The following is a 15,921-nucleotide window of genomic DNA, read 5'->3' as shown; positions in this document are numbered from 1 at the left end:
CTCCCTTCGGCGAATTTGGCCGGGATGAGGAGTCCTAGGGTCGTAGGGACCCTAGGGTCTCCTCTATAAGAGAGAGCCCCCATCTTCATCGAGTGCAACCGCTCCTCTTTCCTCCTCTTTTCACTCATCAACTCCACATTTTTCGTTCTTATTCTTGTCGGAGATCAAAGCTGGAGACGTCGTCAGAACTAAGGTAAAGCTCCGATCTTTCTCCCCTTAGCTTCTTCTTCTTTCTATGCTCCAAAAGCATCGTCACTAGTCGAAAAATTGGCCGGAAAGTCCCTTGTTCATATCTCATATTTTTATTGTTTTTCTCTTTTTCTGACCACCATCGCCACTATCGCTAAGGGCCTCTGCCCCTTCCCTGCATTAGTCCTTGGCAGAAGCCAGACCCCTAGACGTCGGCAAGCTGGCTGGGATCAAAGTTCACTGAGCCTTGAAATCTCTCTTCTCGACCCTGTTTTAATTTGATTTTGGTCGGTCGGCCGCCGCCGGCCGCCCTCCGCCTCTTGTCTCCGCCTCCGGCCGCCACCTTGCCAGACCACCTTGATCACAACCACCTTTTGTTCCCCTTCCTCGTCTGGTTTACCAAAGAAGAAAGAAAAGAAGAAGAAGAAAAGTAGTAGAAGAAAAGGAGAGAGAGAACCATCCCTCTCTTTCTCACTCTTATTTTCTATCTCTTCTCTCTACCTCTCTCTCCTCTTTCTACTTTTTCTCTCTAGAAAATCTACAGAACCCAGTATCGGGTCCTGTCGATCGGATTTACGAATCCGAGATGACCCCTGCAAAGGGCCTTAATCCGCCCTGGTGCCCGAGGCTACTTACTAGACTGATCACCCCGACCTTGTTGAACATCTCTAAAATCTCCATTGATGAACCTCATTGATTGATCTTGACCTGATTGAGTCCGATTCATTGCGTGAATCGTCTAGACTTGACCTGCCCGGAGCATCCGAACACTATCACCCGACCAATCGTCTCCTTTCTTATTTATTTTAATTCAAATAGAAATTAATCTCACTTTTAATGTTTTTAATAGGATTAACTGAATCGCTTAGTAAAGTTGACGATCTAAGACGAAAGATGTAAGCCTTATACTCCTTAGTCATTTTTGAACCTGTAAATAAATCTTATACTCTTTAATAATTTTGAACTTGAAATTAAGCCTTATACTCCTTACTAATTTTTGAATTTTCTACTCATTTTTTAGTATCATGAAAACATAAAAATATTGTTAAATGTTGATGATATTATGTTTTCTAAAAATTAAGGATCAAACATACTATATTATGAAACTCATGATTTATTGTGAATTAATGGATCAATGATTGTTTTGCCATGAAGAAATATTTGTCAACTATAAACTTCATATTTATGAAATTGTATTTTTGTTATGAAAAGAATAATTTCATGATTATTTTACTGCTAAATACTTATTTGTGGGCTATAAACTCTATAAATCCATTTAATGTTTTATTTATGTATGATTCAAGAAATATGACTTAAGAAAAATTATTTTAATGATTATGGCAAAAAGGCTCTAAAATAGCTATGTATGGCCCCTAAAAATCGAGTAGATTGGCATGCGACCCTGCCAGCGGATAATAATAGTTAATATACGACCCCGCTAGCGGATAATAATAGTTGGCACACGATCCTGCCAGTGGGTAATAGTAGTTGGCATACGACCCTATCAACGGATAATAGTAGTTGGTGTTTGTCGATTACAACCCTATCATGGGTATAATAGTGACCTTAGCATTTAGTGTGTGAGTAGTAATTTGATCAATGATAAATGATTTATGATTTTATTTATGCTATACACCAGAAACCATGTTTTATGAATGATTTATGCATGCTTGATTGGCTTTATGAATTATTTTAATATACTGTACTATGAAATGCTTTATTTTTTAATATCTATTATTTTATTTAAATAATGCATTGATATGCAGAAAACTTATGCTTGATCTAGTAAGGTAGTACAAAGTTTACTTTCTAAGCTGTGACGCTTATATATCTCTATTTTTCTTTTTCTCTCTCTAGACGAATAAAATCAATATGAACAAAAAATGGTACAGGCTTGGAGTTCGTATTAGCAAGCTTGGTGATCTATATAGCAAAGGAGAACTTTAGTTCTTCAATTGATTTTGTAATTGTAGCTAGTAATTTTCTAAATAGTAAAGATTATGTGTTTGGTTTTTATGTTTGAATTTAGACGCTCTGAACCAATATTGATTTTATTTAATGAATGATGAAATAAGATTCCTATTGATTCTATTATTTTTTTAAGATGGATCTAAAAGTTAAATGTAATGTTGGCTTCGTGTTATTATGGGTTGTACCTCTTGGTAGAATGGCCATGTCATGCTTTGGATATAGAGCACGATAAATTATGCTCCAGATCTGTTGCACAACAAATATGGTATCAGAGCAATAGGTTTGACCATAGGTAGAAAATTAAGCTTAAGGTTATGATTCATTGTGATAGGCATAAGACAAGTATAAAAGAGTTGGCTTAGATCAGCAGAAGTATGATGGTTTAGTACTTTCAAAGCTTGAGGCTTAAGTAAGTTAGTTTTGAGAGTGAAACACTTTTTAAGGCAGGAAGAATGTGAAGGCCCGCTTGGACCCGGGTTGCAGGAACTCTAGGGGCTCCTCTATAACAGAGATCCCCCACCTTCATCGAGTGCCACCGCTCCTCTTTCCTCCTCTTTTCTTTCATCGAGTCCATAATTTTTGTTCTTATGCCCACCAGAGATCGAAGCCGAAGACACCGTCGGAACTAAGGTGAAGCTTCGATCTTTCTCCCCTTAGCTTCTTCTTCTTTCAATGGTCCAAAAGCATCATCATCGGTCGAAGAATCAACCAGAAAGTCCCTTCTTCATGTCCCCCATTTTCTTTGTTTTTCTCTCTTTCCGACCACCATCGTCGCCGGCGTTCATCGTCGAGGGCCTCGGCCCCTTCCCTGCATCAGTCCCTGGCCAAAGCCAGACCCCTAACCACCAGCAAGCAGGCTGGTCTCGGAGTTCACGGAGCCAAGAAATTTTCCATCTCAACCCTATTTTGGTTTGATTTTGGTCGGTCGGCCGCCGGCCGCCCTCCGCCTCTTATCTTCACCTCCGACTGCCACCTTGCCGGACCACCTTAATCATAGCTACCAATCGTTCCCCTTCCTCCTCTATTTTACAAAGGAAGAAAGGAAAGAAGAAGAAGATGAAGTAAGAAAAGAAGAGGAGAGAGAGAACCATCCCTTTCTTTCTCTCTCTTATTCTTTCTTTTATCTCTACTCTTCTCTCTACTTTCTCTCTCCTCTCTCTACTTTCTATCTTAGAAGATCTAAAGAACTCAGTATCGGGTCTTGTCAACCTAATTTACGAACTCGAGTTAGACCCCTGTAAAGGGCCCTAATCCGCCATGGTTCCCGGGGCTGCCTACTGGACTGATCATCCCTGTTCTGTTGAATGTCTCTAAAACCCTTATTGATGAACTTTATTGATTGATCTTGGCCTGATTGAGTCCGATTCATCGAACGAATTGTCTAGACTTGACCTGCCCGAAGTCGCCGAACACCGTCACCCGACTATAGGGGTGAAAATGGGTCGGGTCAGGTCGAGTCATGAGTGACCCCAACCCAACCCGGTTCATTGTTCGGGTTCTAATTTTGGATCCAGACCTAACCCAATAAAAAATCGGGTCGGGTCCACCGCTATAATTTTTGACCCAATAGGTTATTTGGGTTGGGTCGGGTCCTATGTATAACCCAGACCCAACCTAAAAAAATTGGATCTGGTTCGAGTCTGGGTTGAGTCAACCCATGCATAGCTTCAGAACTTGTTTGCACCCTCATGTGCCCAAATAATTTATAGATTTGGGTCGTGTCGGGTCAGGTCTTAAGATTGAAATCCAAAATTATCCAAATTTCAATTGGGTCGGATCGGATCAGGTCGGGTTTGAATTTAGTAAACCCAGACCCGACTCAGAAAATGGAACGAGTCCAATTTTAAGACTCAATCCGGCCCTACGGATCCTCCAAAATGGGTCGAGTTGGGTCTAAGCAGGTCAGGTTGGGTCATGGGTCAACCTGGCCCATTTGCAGCCTTACTTGACTAACCGTCTCCTTTCTTATTTATTTTAATTCGAATAGAAATTAATCTTGCTTTTAATGTTTTAATAAGGTTAACTGAATCATCTAGTAAAGTTTGACAATCTAAGATGAAAGATGCAACCAAGCCTTATACTCCTTACTCATTTTTCAAATTTGTAAGTAAATCTTATACTCTTTACTAGCTTTGAACTTGAAAGTAAACCTTATACTTCTCATTAATTTTTAAAATTTCTACTTATTTTTTGGTATTATGAAAATATAAAAATAGTATTAAATATTGATGATATCATATTTTTCTTAAAATTAAGAATCAAGCATATGTTGAGCTGTGACGCTCATATATCTATATTTTACTTGTTCTCTCTCCAGACGAATAAGGTCGATAGAAACGAAGCATGGTCCAGGCTTGGAGTTCGCGCTAGTAAGCTTGGCGATCTATATAACTGACCAGAACTTTAGTTCTTTAGTTGATTATAAAATTGTAGTTAGTAAATTTTTGAATAGTAAAGATATGGATTTGGTTTTTATGTTTGAATTTAGACGTTCTGAACCAATATTGGTTTTATTTAATGGATAATAAAATTGGATTCGTATTGATTCTATTATTTTTTTGAGATATATTTGAAAGTTAAATGTAATGTTGGCTTCGTGTTATCGTGCGTTGTACCCCTCGATAGCATGGCCATATCATGCTTTGGATATGGGGCGCGACAAATCATGTTTCGGATCTAAAGCGTAACACCTTTAGTTGTTATTTTAGTTAGCATGGTTCTTGGCATGATATGCTAGTGGTATGTTGGGACACGGGACATCCGTATGCGTGTCCTTAGAAACTTTGTTCGGGAGAGTCGATTAGAAATCTGGAATCGCAAGGATGAATAGCTCCGGATTATGATTACAAACAGTAGTTTGATGTTGCTTTACTTGCTTCGCATTGATTAAAATTTAATAACAACTCATCAAGGATCAAAAAAAATGTGTTGAATGATTGGGATATAATTTTTTTTTAAATCCAACAAACCCATATATGCTCATTGATATCGGATCTCTGACTTAAAAGGTTATGAAACAAGTTCTTCGTCTATCTGGTTGTTAAACCCAAGGAACCCATATCTACTCATTGATATCGGATCCATGATCTAGAAAAATGTTATGAAACAAATACTCCGACTAGATTGTCTTACTGGCAGCGGGCGACCATGACTTGATGCCTGGATCACCGTATGCGTGGGTAAGAAAGATGGTCAACAAACTTACATATCGGAGTAAAATCCGGTGAAGCTGAAGTGGATCAATGGAAAATTCATCCGCACCTATGAAATGGGCTGTACAAAAGAGTTGTTAGAGAGAGCTAAATTCCTGAGTTTTTGGTAAATTGGCTGATAGGCTAGGACTATAGAACACATGTTCTCTCGTCCATACTTCCTACCCCAGGCTGATTAATTAATTCATTACTTCCGAAATCGGTTCGAACTTCGTAGGCGTCTGTAAAAAATAAACAAAACAACTCCCACTTTCGTATGACTTTTAACAGTTTCTAAGAATTGCTGAGAAAAACGCCGTCAACAGTTAACAAGGTTTATCCTGTTTCATAACGAAAACCACAAACACAATCATATCAGTAAGAAGAGCTCTCAGCACCATCCTGTTAAGAAAATCCTGCAGCAGCACCAGGCCCGCAACTAGAGACCAAAATGTATGCCGTCACTGATAAACATTAAAGACCTCTCTCAAGCGAGGAACTTCCAACAGGCCCAATTGGTTCGCGAACCATAGAGGTCCTTAAGGTGATTGCATGATGCTGCCTGCTAGAAATCGTTCACGAGCCGTCGAATGGGCAAGACCACAAAGATCCGTTTTAATCATACTACAACCATCTGGGGAATAAATTAGGGTAGATTAATCATGGGGCAGATAAGTATGGAAAACAGTTGACAGAACATGAAACGTTTAATTTAGATCTTACGTGCAGGACATGGGAGACACTACAGCATTGATAACAATCCATCCCATATTATCTCACAGGACAGCTGAAAGTTAGAAACAACAACAGAAATACTCAACAAATATACAACATAGATCCCTGCTGACAAGGATGACATGAAGAATGGTCCATTGCTTCTCGCTGGAAAAAAAAACTCTCTGAACAAACAAGCAGCATGACAACCTGCAGAGTCATGGCAAGACCAATTCAGGCTCTTGATCCGATGAGTGCGATATATCAAAAGAGTCTCCTGGAGGAAGTAAGATGCACCCACAAAAGCATGCCAAATTTTTAATGCAACATTTCATTTCAGGACTCAAGTCCCAAGAGCTGGGGAAGAAGCAGCAGCAGGTGGAGCCTGCTTATTTACGAGAAGGGGAGAGAGTGCCTTGACCACAATGCTCATATTGGGCCTAAACTCAGCTTCATATTGCACGCACAGAGCTGCCACTGCTGCAAGCTGCAGTAAAGTACAGAACACAAATGCTAACTGAGCTATAGGAGCAGAGATGAACTACATGAGCAGTGCAACAAAAATATTGCACATTTAACAAAGCAGTTTGTTTGCAAAACTGATAAGCTAACAGCTATAAGTGCATGATTACAGATAAATGCACAAATGCTTGCCGCTACAGCAAGTACACAAGCAGGCATGCAGACATGCATGCCCACATCCCCACACAGGGACAGAAAAAATGAGAGAGAGAGAGAGAGAGAGAGAGAGACCTTAGCGACTCCTTTTGGTGGATACTCTCCCTTCAACCTTGGATCCACACATTGTTTGACCTTGTCCTCACTCAATCTTGGAGTTGCCTGTATTGAGAGGACAGAAAATACAATAGATTAGAATGCCCACAGGTGGCACGTAGTTCATGTTTTCCCTACTGTGGATATCCAAGAAGATTCCACCATTAACGCAATACCCACCGAGCGGGCATGGACACATATGCAGTATTTATCTATGACTTCGGCAAGAGTTCTGTCCGTGCATGCAACATACCTTCCATCTATGCAAGGGTCCGATGTCCGGATGATACCAGCAGAAGGTTAAGAAATGGTTTTAACAGAGAAAAAGAAAAGATGTTGAAGAGATTAAAAGATAACAAAGTCCAACAAATCCCAAATTTTAAGGATAACAGATTTCATTGAAAGGCATTCGTGGAATGCCAAGAATCCCGGAGTTCTGGGATCAATGGTGCGCCTCCTCTCAGCCCTTCCCACTGCTGTGGGAAGATAACACACATGGACAGCAGTTGGGCATCCATATGAAGTCCGAGGGTTGAAAGCAAGGTCCGCCGTACCGGTACCGGTCGGCGTACCGGTGGCCGGCCGGACCGGTACGGTACCGGTCCGGTCCGGTACGTACCGGCCGGTACCGGTACGGTACGCGGTGGTTTCAAAAACCACAGCGCGCGGTGCTGTGGTTCTAAAAAAAAAAAAAATCGTACCGGTGCGAACTGGCCGGTTCGCACCGGTACGAGGCCGGTACCGGCCGGTACGGGCCCCGAACCGGCCGGTACGGGCCCCGAACCGGCCGGTACGGGCCCCGAACCGGCCGGTACGATCCCGTACCGGCCGGTTCGGATAAAAAACCGGGAATACCGGTTTTTTTGCCGTTCCGGTACCGGTCTAGGACCGGACCGGTACGTACCGGCCCGTACCGGCCGGTACGGGCCGGTACGGCATTCCATGGTTGAAAGGATATAGAGTTTGGCTTTTGTTTGTGGGTCAAGTTCATTCCCTCCCTCTGTCCATTTGTGGGTTCAATGATCTAAAATATAATGTAGTTCTCTGCATACATAGTGCCTTTTTAGAGGCTGAAATAAGGAATTTGGCGCATTAAGTTTGGAAACACAAGCACCCCACATAGGAGATATCCTTCTGCAAGTGCCTTGGACAATAATACTTGATTTGCCCCTTAATGTGTATGGCCAAAAACACAATCATGGTTTAAGCTCTGCCATATACTGTGACATTATCTAAAGAGCCAGCCCAACCTCAATCTTGCGACAATTTGTGACACACACTTGTCCAATAAAGTTCCAGTTTTAACCACTGTGCTACTGATAAGCTAAAAACTCCAGAATTGGCATTCGCTGCGACAGAAAACAGCAGATTCTTGAGCTTTCAAAACAAAATGGTAGTGCAAGAAATTGGGGGTATGTGGTGGCAGCTCCAAATTGCAATGAAGCCTAGGCTGAGTGGGTACACCAACTACTGTGAAGGTGAAACTAATCTGGTAGCCTCTCTTTCAGTTATCAAGCATCAACTTGAATCAGATTAGATCAATATTAACATTAAGAAATTCTAAAAACATCAAATATACATTAAATTGATATATTGATAAAAAAAACAGCGATTAAACAAATAAAAGTGTCGAACAAGTTGGATGAAATTAAATGTAATTATTATCAAAGAAAGAGTAATGTGATGAGATGATCAATAGACATATATATGGTTTCTTTAATGACTAGCTGATTGTAGAGCGGGAGACAGCTATTAAGTGTCACAATAATATTCTAAAAACTTGGACAATGCAACTTTATTTAAGTCAATCTATTCCAAGAGAGAGGAATTGTTCCTTTCAGTTGATTCAGAAAACAGACATTATTATCATTTTTAAACCGCTTTATGGCAACCTGTTTGTAGGTTATGGACCACAAAATGCTCCTATCATAGACTTCTTTTATTTTGATCACATAATATTATCTACAAAAATAATTGTAATTATGCAAGTAATAAAGAGTCATATATGTAGTAATAGCTTACCCAAGTAACCAGACTCTGCTGCCCTCTAGGCATCGTATGATCCACTGGTTTCCTGCCAGTCAGAAGCTCCAGAAGAACTACGCCAAAGCTATATACGTCACTTTTCTGGGTTAGCTGGCCGGTCATAGCATACCTGCATAAGATTTGACAAATCATTCCTATTAGTAATCAAATAAAACATTTATCCATGTTAGGTTAAGAATACAAGTATATCCATGTTCAAGGTCAATCGGACCATGTTTTATCAAGGTCAAACCAAATGACACCAATGATTTCATCTAATTCATCAATCTATTAAGAAAAACTGGGACAATCATAACAGAACAAGTCCAAGGCATCTTTATAGACAAAAAGATGAATAAGCAACATAATCAAGTGAGAGTTGTTAGAGAGGTAACTAAAACCATGGGAATTGTAAAAAGGAAGATCAAGGGAAAAGTAACTCATAAAGGACATGTAAATGGTGATAGATGAGGTAAATGAAGGTGCAGTAACAAATATGCAAAGATAAGCAAAGAAGATAAAATGGAGAACTTGTTGCAATCATGATTTGCATATCTTGGGGGAAAACATAAGAAAGACATGAAATAAAAGGTAAAGGGTGTGGATCGGTGAAAAGCCCATATTAAGCCACCAAACTTGAACCTGATTCATTGGAGTGAAATCTAGTTGTTTCTAACGCATCCTAGCATGTCAATGCAACCAATAGAAGGTAATTGAGCTTGGTAAAAAGAAGAAGTAAATTAGACAGGCCAAAATTGACTCCATTATAGTTTAAAAACCTAAACCTTTCTGAAGAAAGACAACAGACTAAAAATCAAGTCCATCCAAGAATCACTGACTTGAACATAAGATAATAGTGTTCTTTCTCCAACCAAATAACCTTCACAAAATTCACCCACATCATCAGCCCCCTCTCCAACAGGAACAGCATACCTCTTGGTTCCTCAATTCTTGCAAAGTTTCCAACAGCTGATAGTGCTTGAGTAGTAGGATTTGCTAATCCTCAATCAAATGAACCAATGGCAACATGCATATCAAATAGGATGACTAATCCTCCATTTCAATGGTTAAATAACTGAAATACTTTTACTAATGTCTCACAATTCTTCTTTTTGGTATGATTAAATTAATAGTTCAAGTTTATCTAGTAAAGAATAAGAATCCCCATATCTATGTTGCAAAAATGTATTAATAGTTCATTTGTTTGTAAAAATGTCCGAACTTGTTAAATGTTTGATAAATGCAATTCGTTGACATAAGGGTCCATTCTTTTCTCATAGCTCCTATGTTAAGACTTTTATTGTGATTCTATATTTCTAGTAAAGCAAATTGGTGGGCCTCAGTGTCAATTTCGCATTACAAGCGATGCAAATTACATTTGGAGCCCTCGCAAAACTTTCTTAATCTTCACAATTTTTATAACTGCAGAATCTCATAACTATAAACAAAGATGGTCACATGACATTTCATCCTTAGTAATGTCTAGAATCATTTAAAGTCAACATAGAGGAACCATTAATTCACAGGCCTTCTCCCACTCTAGACAAACTTCTTTCCCTTAACTTCATCTTCATTAAAGCTATAATCCACCTGTCCACTCCCAACCAACAGTGCCAATCTCCAAATCCTCAAGATGGGATATCCCTGTTCTAAACCAAAAACTCCCATATATAATTTTTCCATGTCTTTTACTCACCCTCCTCTCTCCTCATGTTATCTATCTCTTTCAAACTTTGCTCACTATTATTGCTCCTCAAACAATATTACATAAAAGAAACTAAGAGCCGTACACCCATGATAGCAAGGATGGCCGAACTGGCCCATTCGGGGCATATCAAACCAAACCAGTCGGGGAATAGCATGGTTCAACCTCTTTATTCAAGACAATATGGTTCACATATTAAACCCGCCTCCACCTCCCACCCCCCTGCTTGCGACCACAGTCACCCCCCCAACACTTGCAGCTTGTAATGGTTGGGAGCTCCCGCACCATTCGAGGGTTCGGCTGCCACTAGTAAGTCCCTCTCTCTCTCCCTCCCTCCCTCTCTCTCACTCAGCTAGGTTTAGGGTTAGGGTTTCCCTCAGCCCTCCCCTCCTCTCCCTTTCTCCCTCCCTCCCTCTCCCTCTCTCTGTTCCCCTCCCTCTCCCTCTCCCTCTCCCTCTCTCCTTTTCTCCCTCTCCCTGTTTCAACTTGCCTTGGAATGGACCCGTACCATCCCAAACTAGTCGCCGGCCGGTACGATCTCCAATACCAGTTCGGGAATCTTGCTTAATAGGCTATGACATGCTAGAGTTATCTCAAGTAACCTTTCACTTGAAAAATTAAATGCTTAGTCAGAGTAACAAACTTATTGGAAAGAGAAATGGCTGAAAAACCAATCAGCTTTTCACGATGGGCAAGTTACATAAAGGTTAACCAATTTCACAACCTTTTCATAATGATCAAGGTCTATTCCATTCCAATTCAGTTAACAGCATGGTAACTATAATATGGGCCATAAAAATTGGACAATGCACACTATGAGCAGAACTATAAGTTTACATAAATCCCCTAGTTGATCTGCATCATCAAAGTATGCTATGAAAACTATAAGCAGAAAGATATATAAGTAACCTAGTAATCTAATTCTTTATGGCCTATATGACTGCATAAAGCATCTCAGTCAGGCAATTACTCTGGTGCATGATAACCGAAGGTCCCCAAGACACGAGTAGAATGAAGACGAGCAGCCATATCAGGAGCCTGATTTGAAAGATTAAAATCTGCAATTTTTGCTCTGAAGTCCTCAAATAAAAGGACATTGCTTGATCTGATATCACGATGTATTATTGAAGGCTGAACCTTCTCATGAAGATAGTCGAGCCCCTTCGCTGCATCAATAGCAATTCTCACCCGTTGCATCCAGTCAAGAACAGGACCAGGTTGAGCACCCTGCACTCCTTTTCTACCTGTAGGTCCAAAGACAATAAGAAATCTTTGTTTCTCATACAATAACAACAATCAAATCAGATGTTTACAGAACTAGATGTCATACCATGCAAAACATCATGAAGTGAACCCATGGTTGCATATTCATAGGCCAACAAACGAAGATTTCCTTGCACACAATACCCAACCATTTCAAGCACATTTTCATGCTTCAGTTTTGATACCATTGAGACCTAATGACAGAAAAAATAATATAGTGAACTCTCAAAAGCCAAGTACCAAAGATTGATGACAAAAGATATCAAACCAAGAGCTCCCTACTTAACCCAATAAGTCAAGCTTTGGTAAACTGAGAGGGAAGGAGAAATTTTGTTAGACATATTAGCAAACAGACCTGGGTCAAGAATTCATTGTTGGACTCAGGCTCTGATGAAACATCAAGTTTTTTTAATGCCACTTGTTTGCCATTGTTCAAGATTGCAAGATATACTCTTCCATAGGACCCTTCCCCAACCAAAAACTTTGATCCAAAATTTTCAGTCTTTTCTTTCAGCTCATCTAATGACAATGCAGGCACTTCAATGGGAGGTGGTGCTTTTTGGGTTTCGCTTTTGGCAACAGCAGAAAGCTTTGAACCTTTTTGCATTCCTGAAAACCAGAATCAAAAAGACAGTATCAGAAATAAAACAACAGAAGCAACACAAAAGCACAAGACAACTGCACCAGAAAAGGAGAAAATGGTATAGATGTGCAAATCACCCTTTTAGAAATTTGGTTCAGCACTATTTATCCACAAAAAAAAGAAGTCAAGGACAAAGTAGCATTTAACCTAATGCCTTACCCAAAAGAACATAAAACTAACTAATAGGAGTCTTATTGACAACTAATCAACTAATGAGGTAGGGTTGCCTTGAATGTTAAGTATTAAAATTATGTAGGAAACTGATAGAATCATCAGTAATGTTCCGATCATCTTAGTAAGAAATCCAAACTCTGAAGATCAAAATTGCTATTTTAAGGTAACCAAAGTATATCTTACAATACGAAAGGTTTCAACATTTTGAAATCAAAATGTAGTCAAACTCGGTCCAACTAGCACAAAGACAGCTATATTTTTGTACTTCAAGCATGCAAGTAGGGCTGTCATGTATTGAAACAACACGATTTGCTTGCAAGCTACAACATTGAGAGTTGAGACAACCTTATCATTTCAACAGTTGAGTCATATAGGATCTGTTTTAAGAAAATAAGCTTATGCCAAGCCTTAGGTTGGCCGATAAAATATGGGGATAATTTTTTCTTTTATATAAAACTAGTTGACGAAGAAAAAGAAAATTCATTTCAATTAAATGTCCAGATATATAGCTATTTTAATTTGTTTCGATGTCAAGCCATGACTTTGAAATTTTGCTAAACTAGGCATAACCCTGTCACACCAAAAGAGGACCACAGAGAGCCTCAACTTAGAGTCTCAGACAACAGAAAGGTCTAAGCATGAGCCAACCTCCATGAAAGATTTCAACCTGAAAAGAGATGGGCTCTCAGCTTGTACACAGGCTGAATTGCATTAGGGATAGGTTATGATGTCAGAATTCACTGGTACCAAATACAAAGTTTTCACTTCCCATATGACTAAATATGAATGAAAGGAAGCAACCACTCAAGGACCATAATTGCATACTTAGAAAATATAACAATAATTATGACTTGGTCAACGCCACCTAATGACGGGTAAATCACTGATGTCTCACATAATGATAGGGAAGAAGTATAAACTGCAGAAATCATTACTTGTTAAAAATATACAGAAAAATATTATCATATAACATGTGCATGCACAAATCATAGAAACAAAGGGAGACATGAAGATAAACAAGAACTAAATCAAGGCACACTCTCATGATTAAAGAAAAAATAGCATCACAAGTACAGAGCAAAAGAAACTGGCAGTGAAATAAACAAAATATACAAGTGGGAGGATCCCAACAGATATTTCAAAAACCATAAAAAGCCCCCACCAAAACCAAGAGAAGTTTAAAGGATCAGTCTGGAAAAGTTACTCATAACAACATTTTTGTTCTAACTTTAACCTCGACAAGAAGCGAGACCTCCAAATTATCCTTTTTTTTAATATCTTCCTCAACCTCCCAGCACAAGACGTGCATTATGGAGCACAATATTACAGAAAAAAAAAACAGCTTACTGCAAAACGGTAGTGGTTCTAGTGTTGATTTTTGAAATGCAGAGGAAAAGACAACATACCATCTGTATGATCTGTTGAATTTTTCAGGTATTCATTCTCGTGGGCATCATAAGGCTCGTCCACTTGACAAGAACAGCACAGCCAGCGCCGCATGTTGCACCTCTTCTTTATACCTTTTTTATGTGGTACATACACCTAAAATAAGAAATATTCTAGGTCATATAATTAGCTAGAACTATTATACAATAACACAGACATATTGCAAATACGCCTTTGATTGACAACATAAGGAAATGAGATGAAATCATAGTTTTGAAAGGCTATGCAGTAAGGTAATAAAGTTTAATTATGTCCAATGACACTTTCCATGTATTAATGATATCACAAGCTCTCTTCTCTTCCTGAATAAATATACATGCACATCTCCCATCAACCAATTGTAGCATAGGCAGAAACATTTAACCAACTTCGGGGAAACATATTAAAATGAAACTCTGGCATTGTCAGTCATTGGAATATAGTACATGAGTCCGGCGCCCCAGATCTGTGGGTCTGGAGACTGGTGGCGGGTTTCCATTTTTTGGACAAAAAATACTCAATATTAATGGGGATGAAGAGGGAGACAAAGATTATTCATATGGATACAGCAATAGACCAGTCTAGATAACAATTTTACAAATCAGATTCAAGAAACATTTCCATCACATTTGAAAATGTCATCAATTTATAAATAATAACTACGAAAATATACCAAGAATTCCTTCAAGTTTTCACAAATTAATAATAACAACAAAATAAATACCTCCATAAAAAACAAGATTGCACCCCCCCCCCCCCCCCCCCCCCCGGCGGCCCGTAATTGCACTCAATCACTGTCAAAAGTCTTCTACCAACCCTCCCACATATCCCAAAGAATTCTTCCATGAAGCCAAAAAGAATCCCCAAATCGCAAGAAACCCTTAAATTTAACCTGACTATCCCAGCTGAAAGCCCCCAAGCAAAGAAAAGAACGACCAAGAAGCATAAAGAAAGGTGAAGGGCACAAAGTATCAATCAATGCCGCTCATAATACAAAGCAATCCAAATCCTCAACAGAGAACGACACCCGACAAGGAAACCGATCAAATCCCCACGAAAACATCCGGATCCGACCAAGATTTTATAATTCCCCAAGTGATCACACAATTTCCCAAGCGCGTATTTCCTTGCCATTTAATCTAATCTGAACAGACCCAAACAAATAAAAAGGGAATCAAAAATTGGAGCAAGAAAACCGAAGCAAACAGCAACAGAAAAAACAGAGAGGTCGGTCGCGCTCAACAGGGATCGAGGGAGGAGGAGAAGGAATTTTTCTTGGACCTGAAATCGCGGGGCGGAGGCGAGCTTGTTCTTGGCCGGGGGAAGAGAGCGGCTTCTTCCCGGGAGAAAAGAGAGGGGGGAGGGCGTCTCAAAAAGGGGAAGGGGACCAGGAGAAGCCACCGAAGAAGACGGTGCCGAAAAAGCCGAATCATACCGCCGGCCAGCTTAAAACCGTACATCATTAAACAGAAAAAAAAAAAAAAAAAAAGACACACACGCCATGGAAAAGAAAGGCTGAAGGGTATATTGGTCTTTTTAATCGTAACGGAACGGATTGTTAGAATTTAGAAACACGGAGCCCGTTAGGACCATGGTTTCTGTAACCCGCAGCGGCCGACCAGCCGTTGTCCAGTGTGAATGTATTGTACCGTTACTTTTCCGAACGGCCATCCGCATCCGTGATACAAGGTAGGATAAAAATTAGTGTAAATTATAAAATTTTTTCTATTTTTTTATTACACTTATATCTAATAATTTTAAAAAAATTATATTTATATCTAGTTAAATTAACAGTATTCGTGCTACAATTTATCTCATATAAAAAATTAAAATTATTTTTGAATTGA

The 15,921-nt window shown here is 39.5% G+C and overlaps 1 protein-coding gene across 1 annotated transcript; it reads right to left on the bottom strand.

Moving 5' to 3' along the window:
* Positions 1-6,039: 6,039 nt before the first annotated feature.
* LOC103716232 (protein CYTOSOLIC ABA RECEPTOR KINASE 7) lies at positions 6,040-15,542 on the bottom strand. Its single transcript, XM_008804151.6, has 8 exons — positions 15,356-15,542; positions 14,056-14,191; positions 12,188-12,441; positions 11,900-12,026; positions 11,540-11,813; positions 8,862-8,994; positions 6,819-6,905; positions 6,040-6,552 (listed from the first exon to the last, which is right to left on the bottom strand). Exons 2-8 carry the CDS (start codon positions 14,147-14,149, stop codon positions 6,409-6,411), a joined length of 1,113 nt encoding a protein of 370 aa, XP_008802373.3. The 5' UTR covers positions 14,150-14,191; positions 15,356-15,542; the 3' UTR covers positions 6,040-6,408.
* Between the last annotated feature and the right edge of the window lie 379 nt (positions 15,543-15,921).

Source organism: Phoenix dactylifera, chromosome 2 (genome assembly GCF_051530095.1).
Source record: "Phoenix dactylifera cultivar Ajwa chromosome 2, Ajwa_hap1_PhDact_Kaust_v1.1, whole genome shotgun sequence".
In the NCBI taxonomy this organism is placed as follows: Eukaryota; Viridiplantae; Streptophyta; class Magnoliopsida; order Arecales; family Arecaceae; genus Phoenix; species Phoenix dactylifera.
This window is presented reverse-complemented; position numbering and strand designations above follow the sequence as displayed.

What these genes read in the sequence shown, in the direction of transcription:
- LOC103716232 (XM_008804151.6), bottom strand. Translation starts at nt 14,149, where the DNA reads ATGCGGCGCTGGCTGTGCTGTTCTTGTCAAGTGGACGAGCCTTATGAT. An exon ending in ACTTCATGATGTTTTGCATG is followed by an intron (nt 11,814 to 11,899) that starts GTATGACATCTA and finishes TTGGACCTACAG; the next exon opens with GTAGAAAAGGAGTGCAGGGT. An exon ending in AGCAGAGTCTGGTTACTTGG is followed by an intron (nt 6,906 to 8,861) that starts GTAAGCTATTAC and finishes CTCTCAATACAG; the next exon opens with GCAACTCCAAGATTGAGTGA.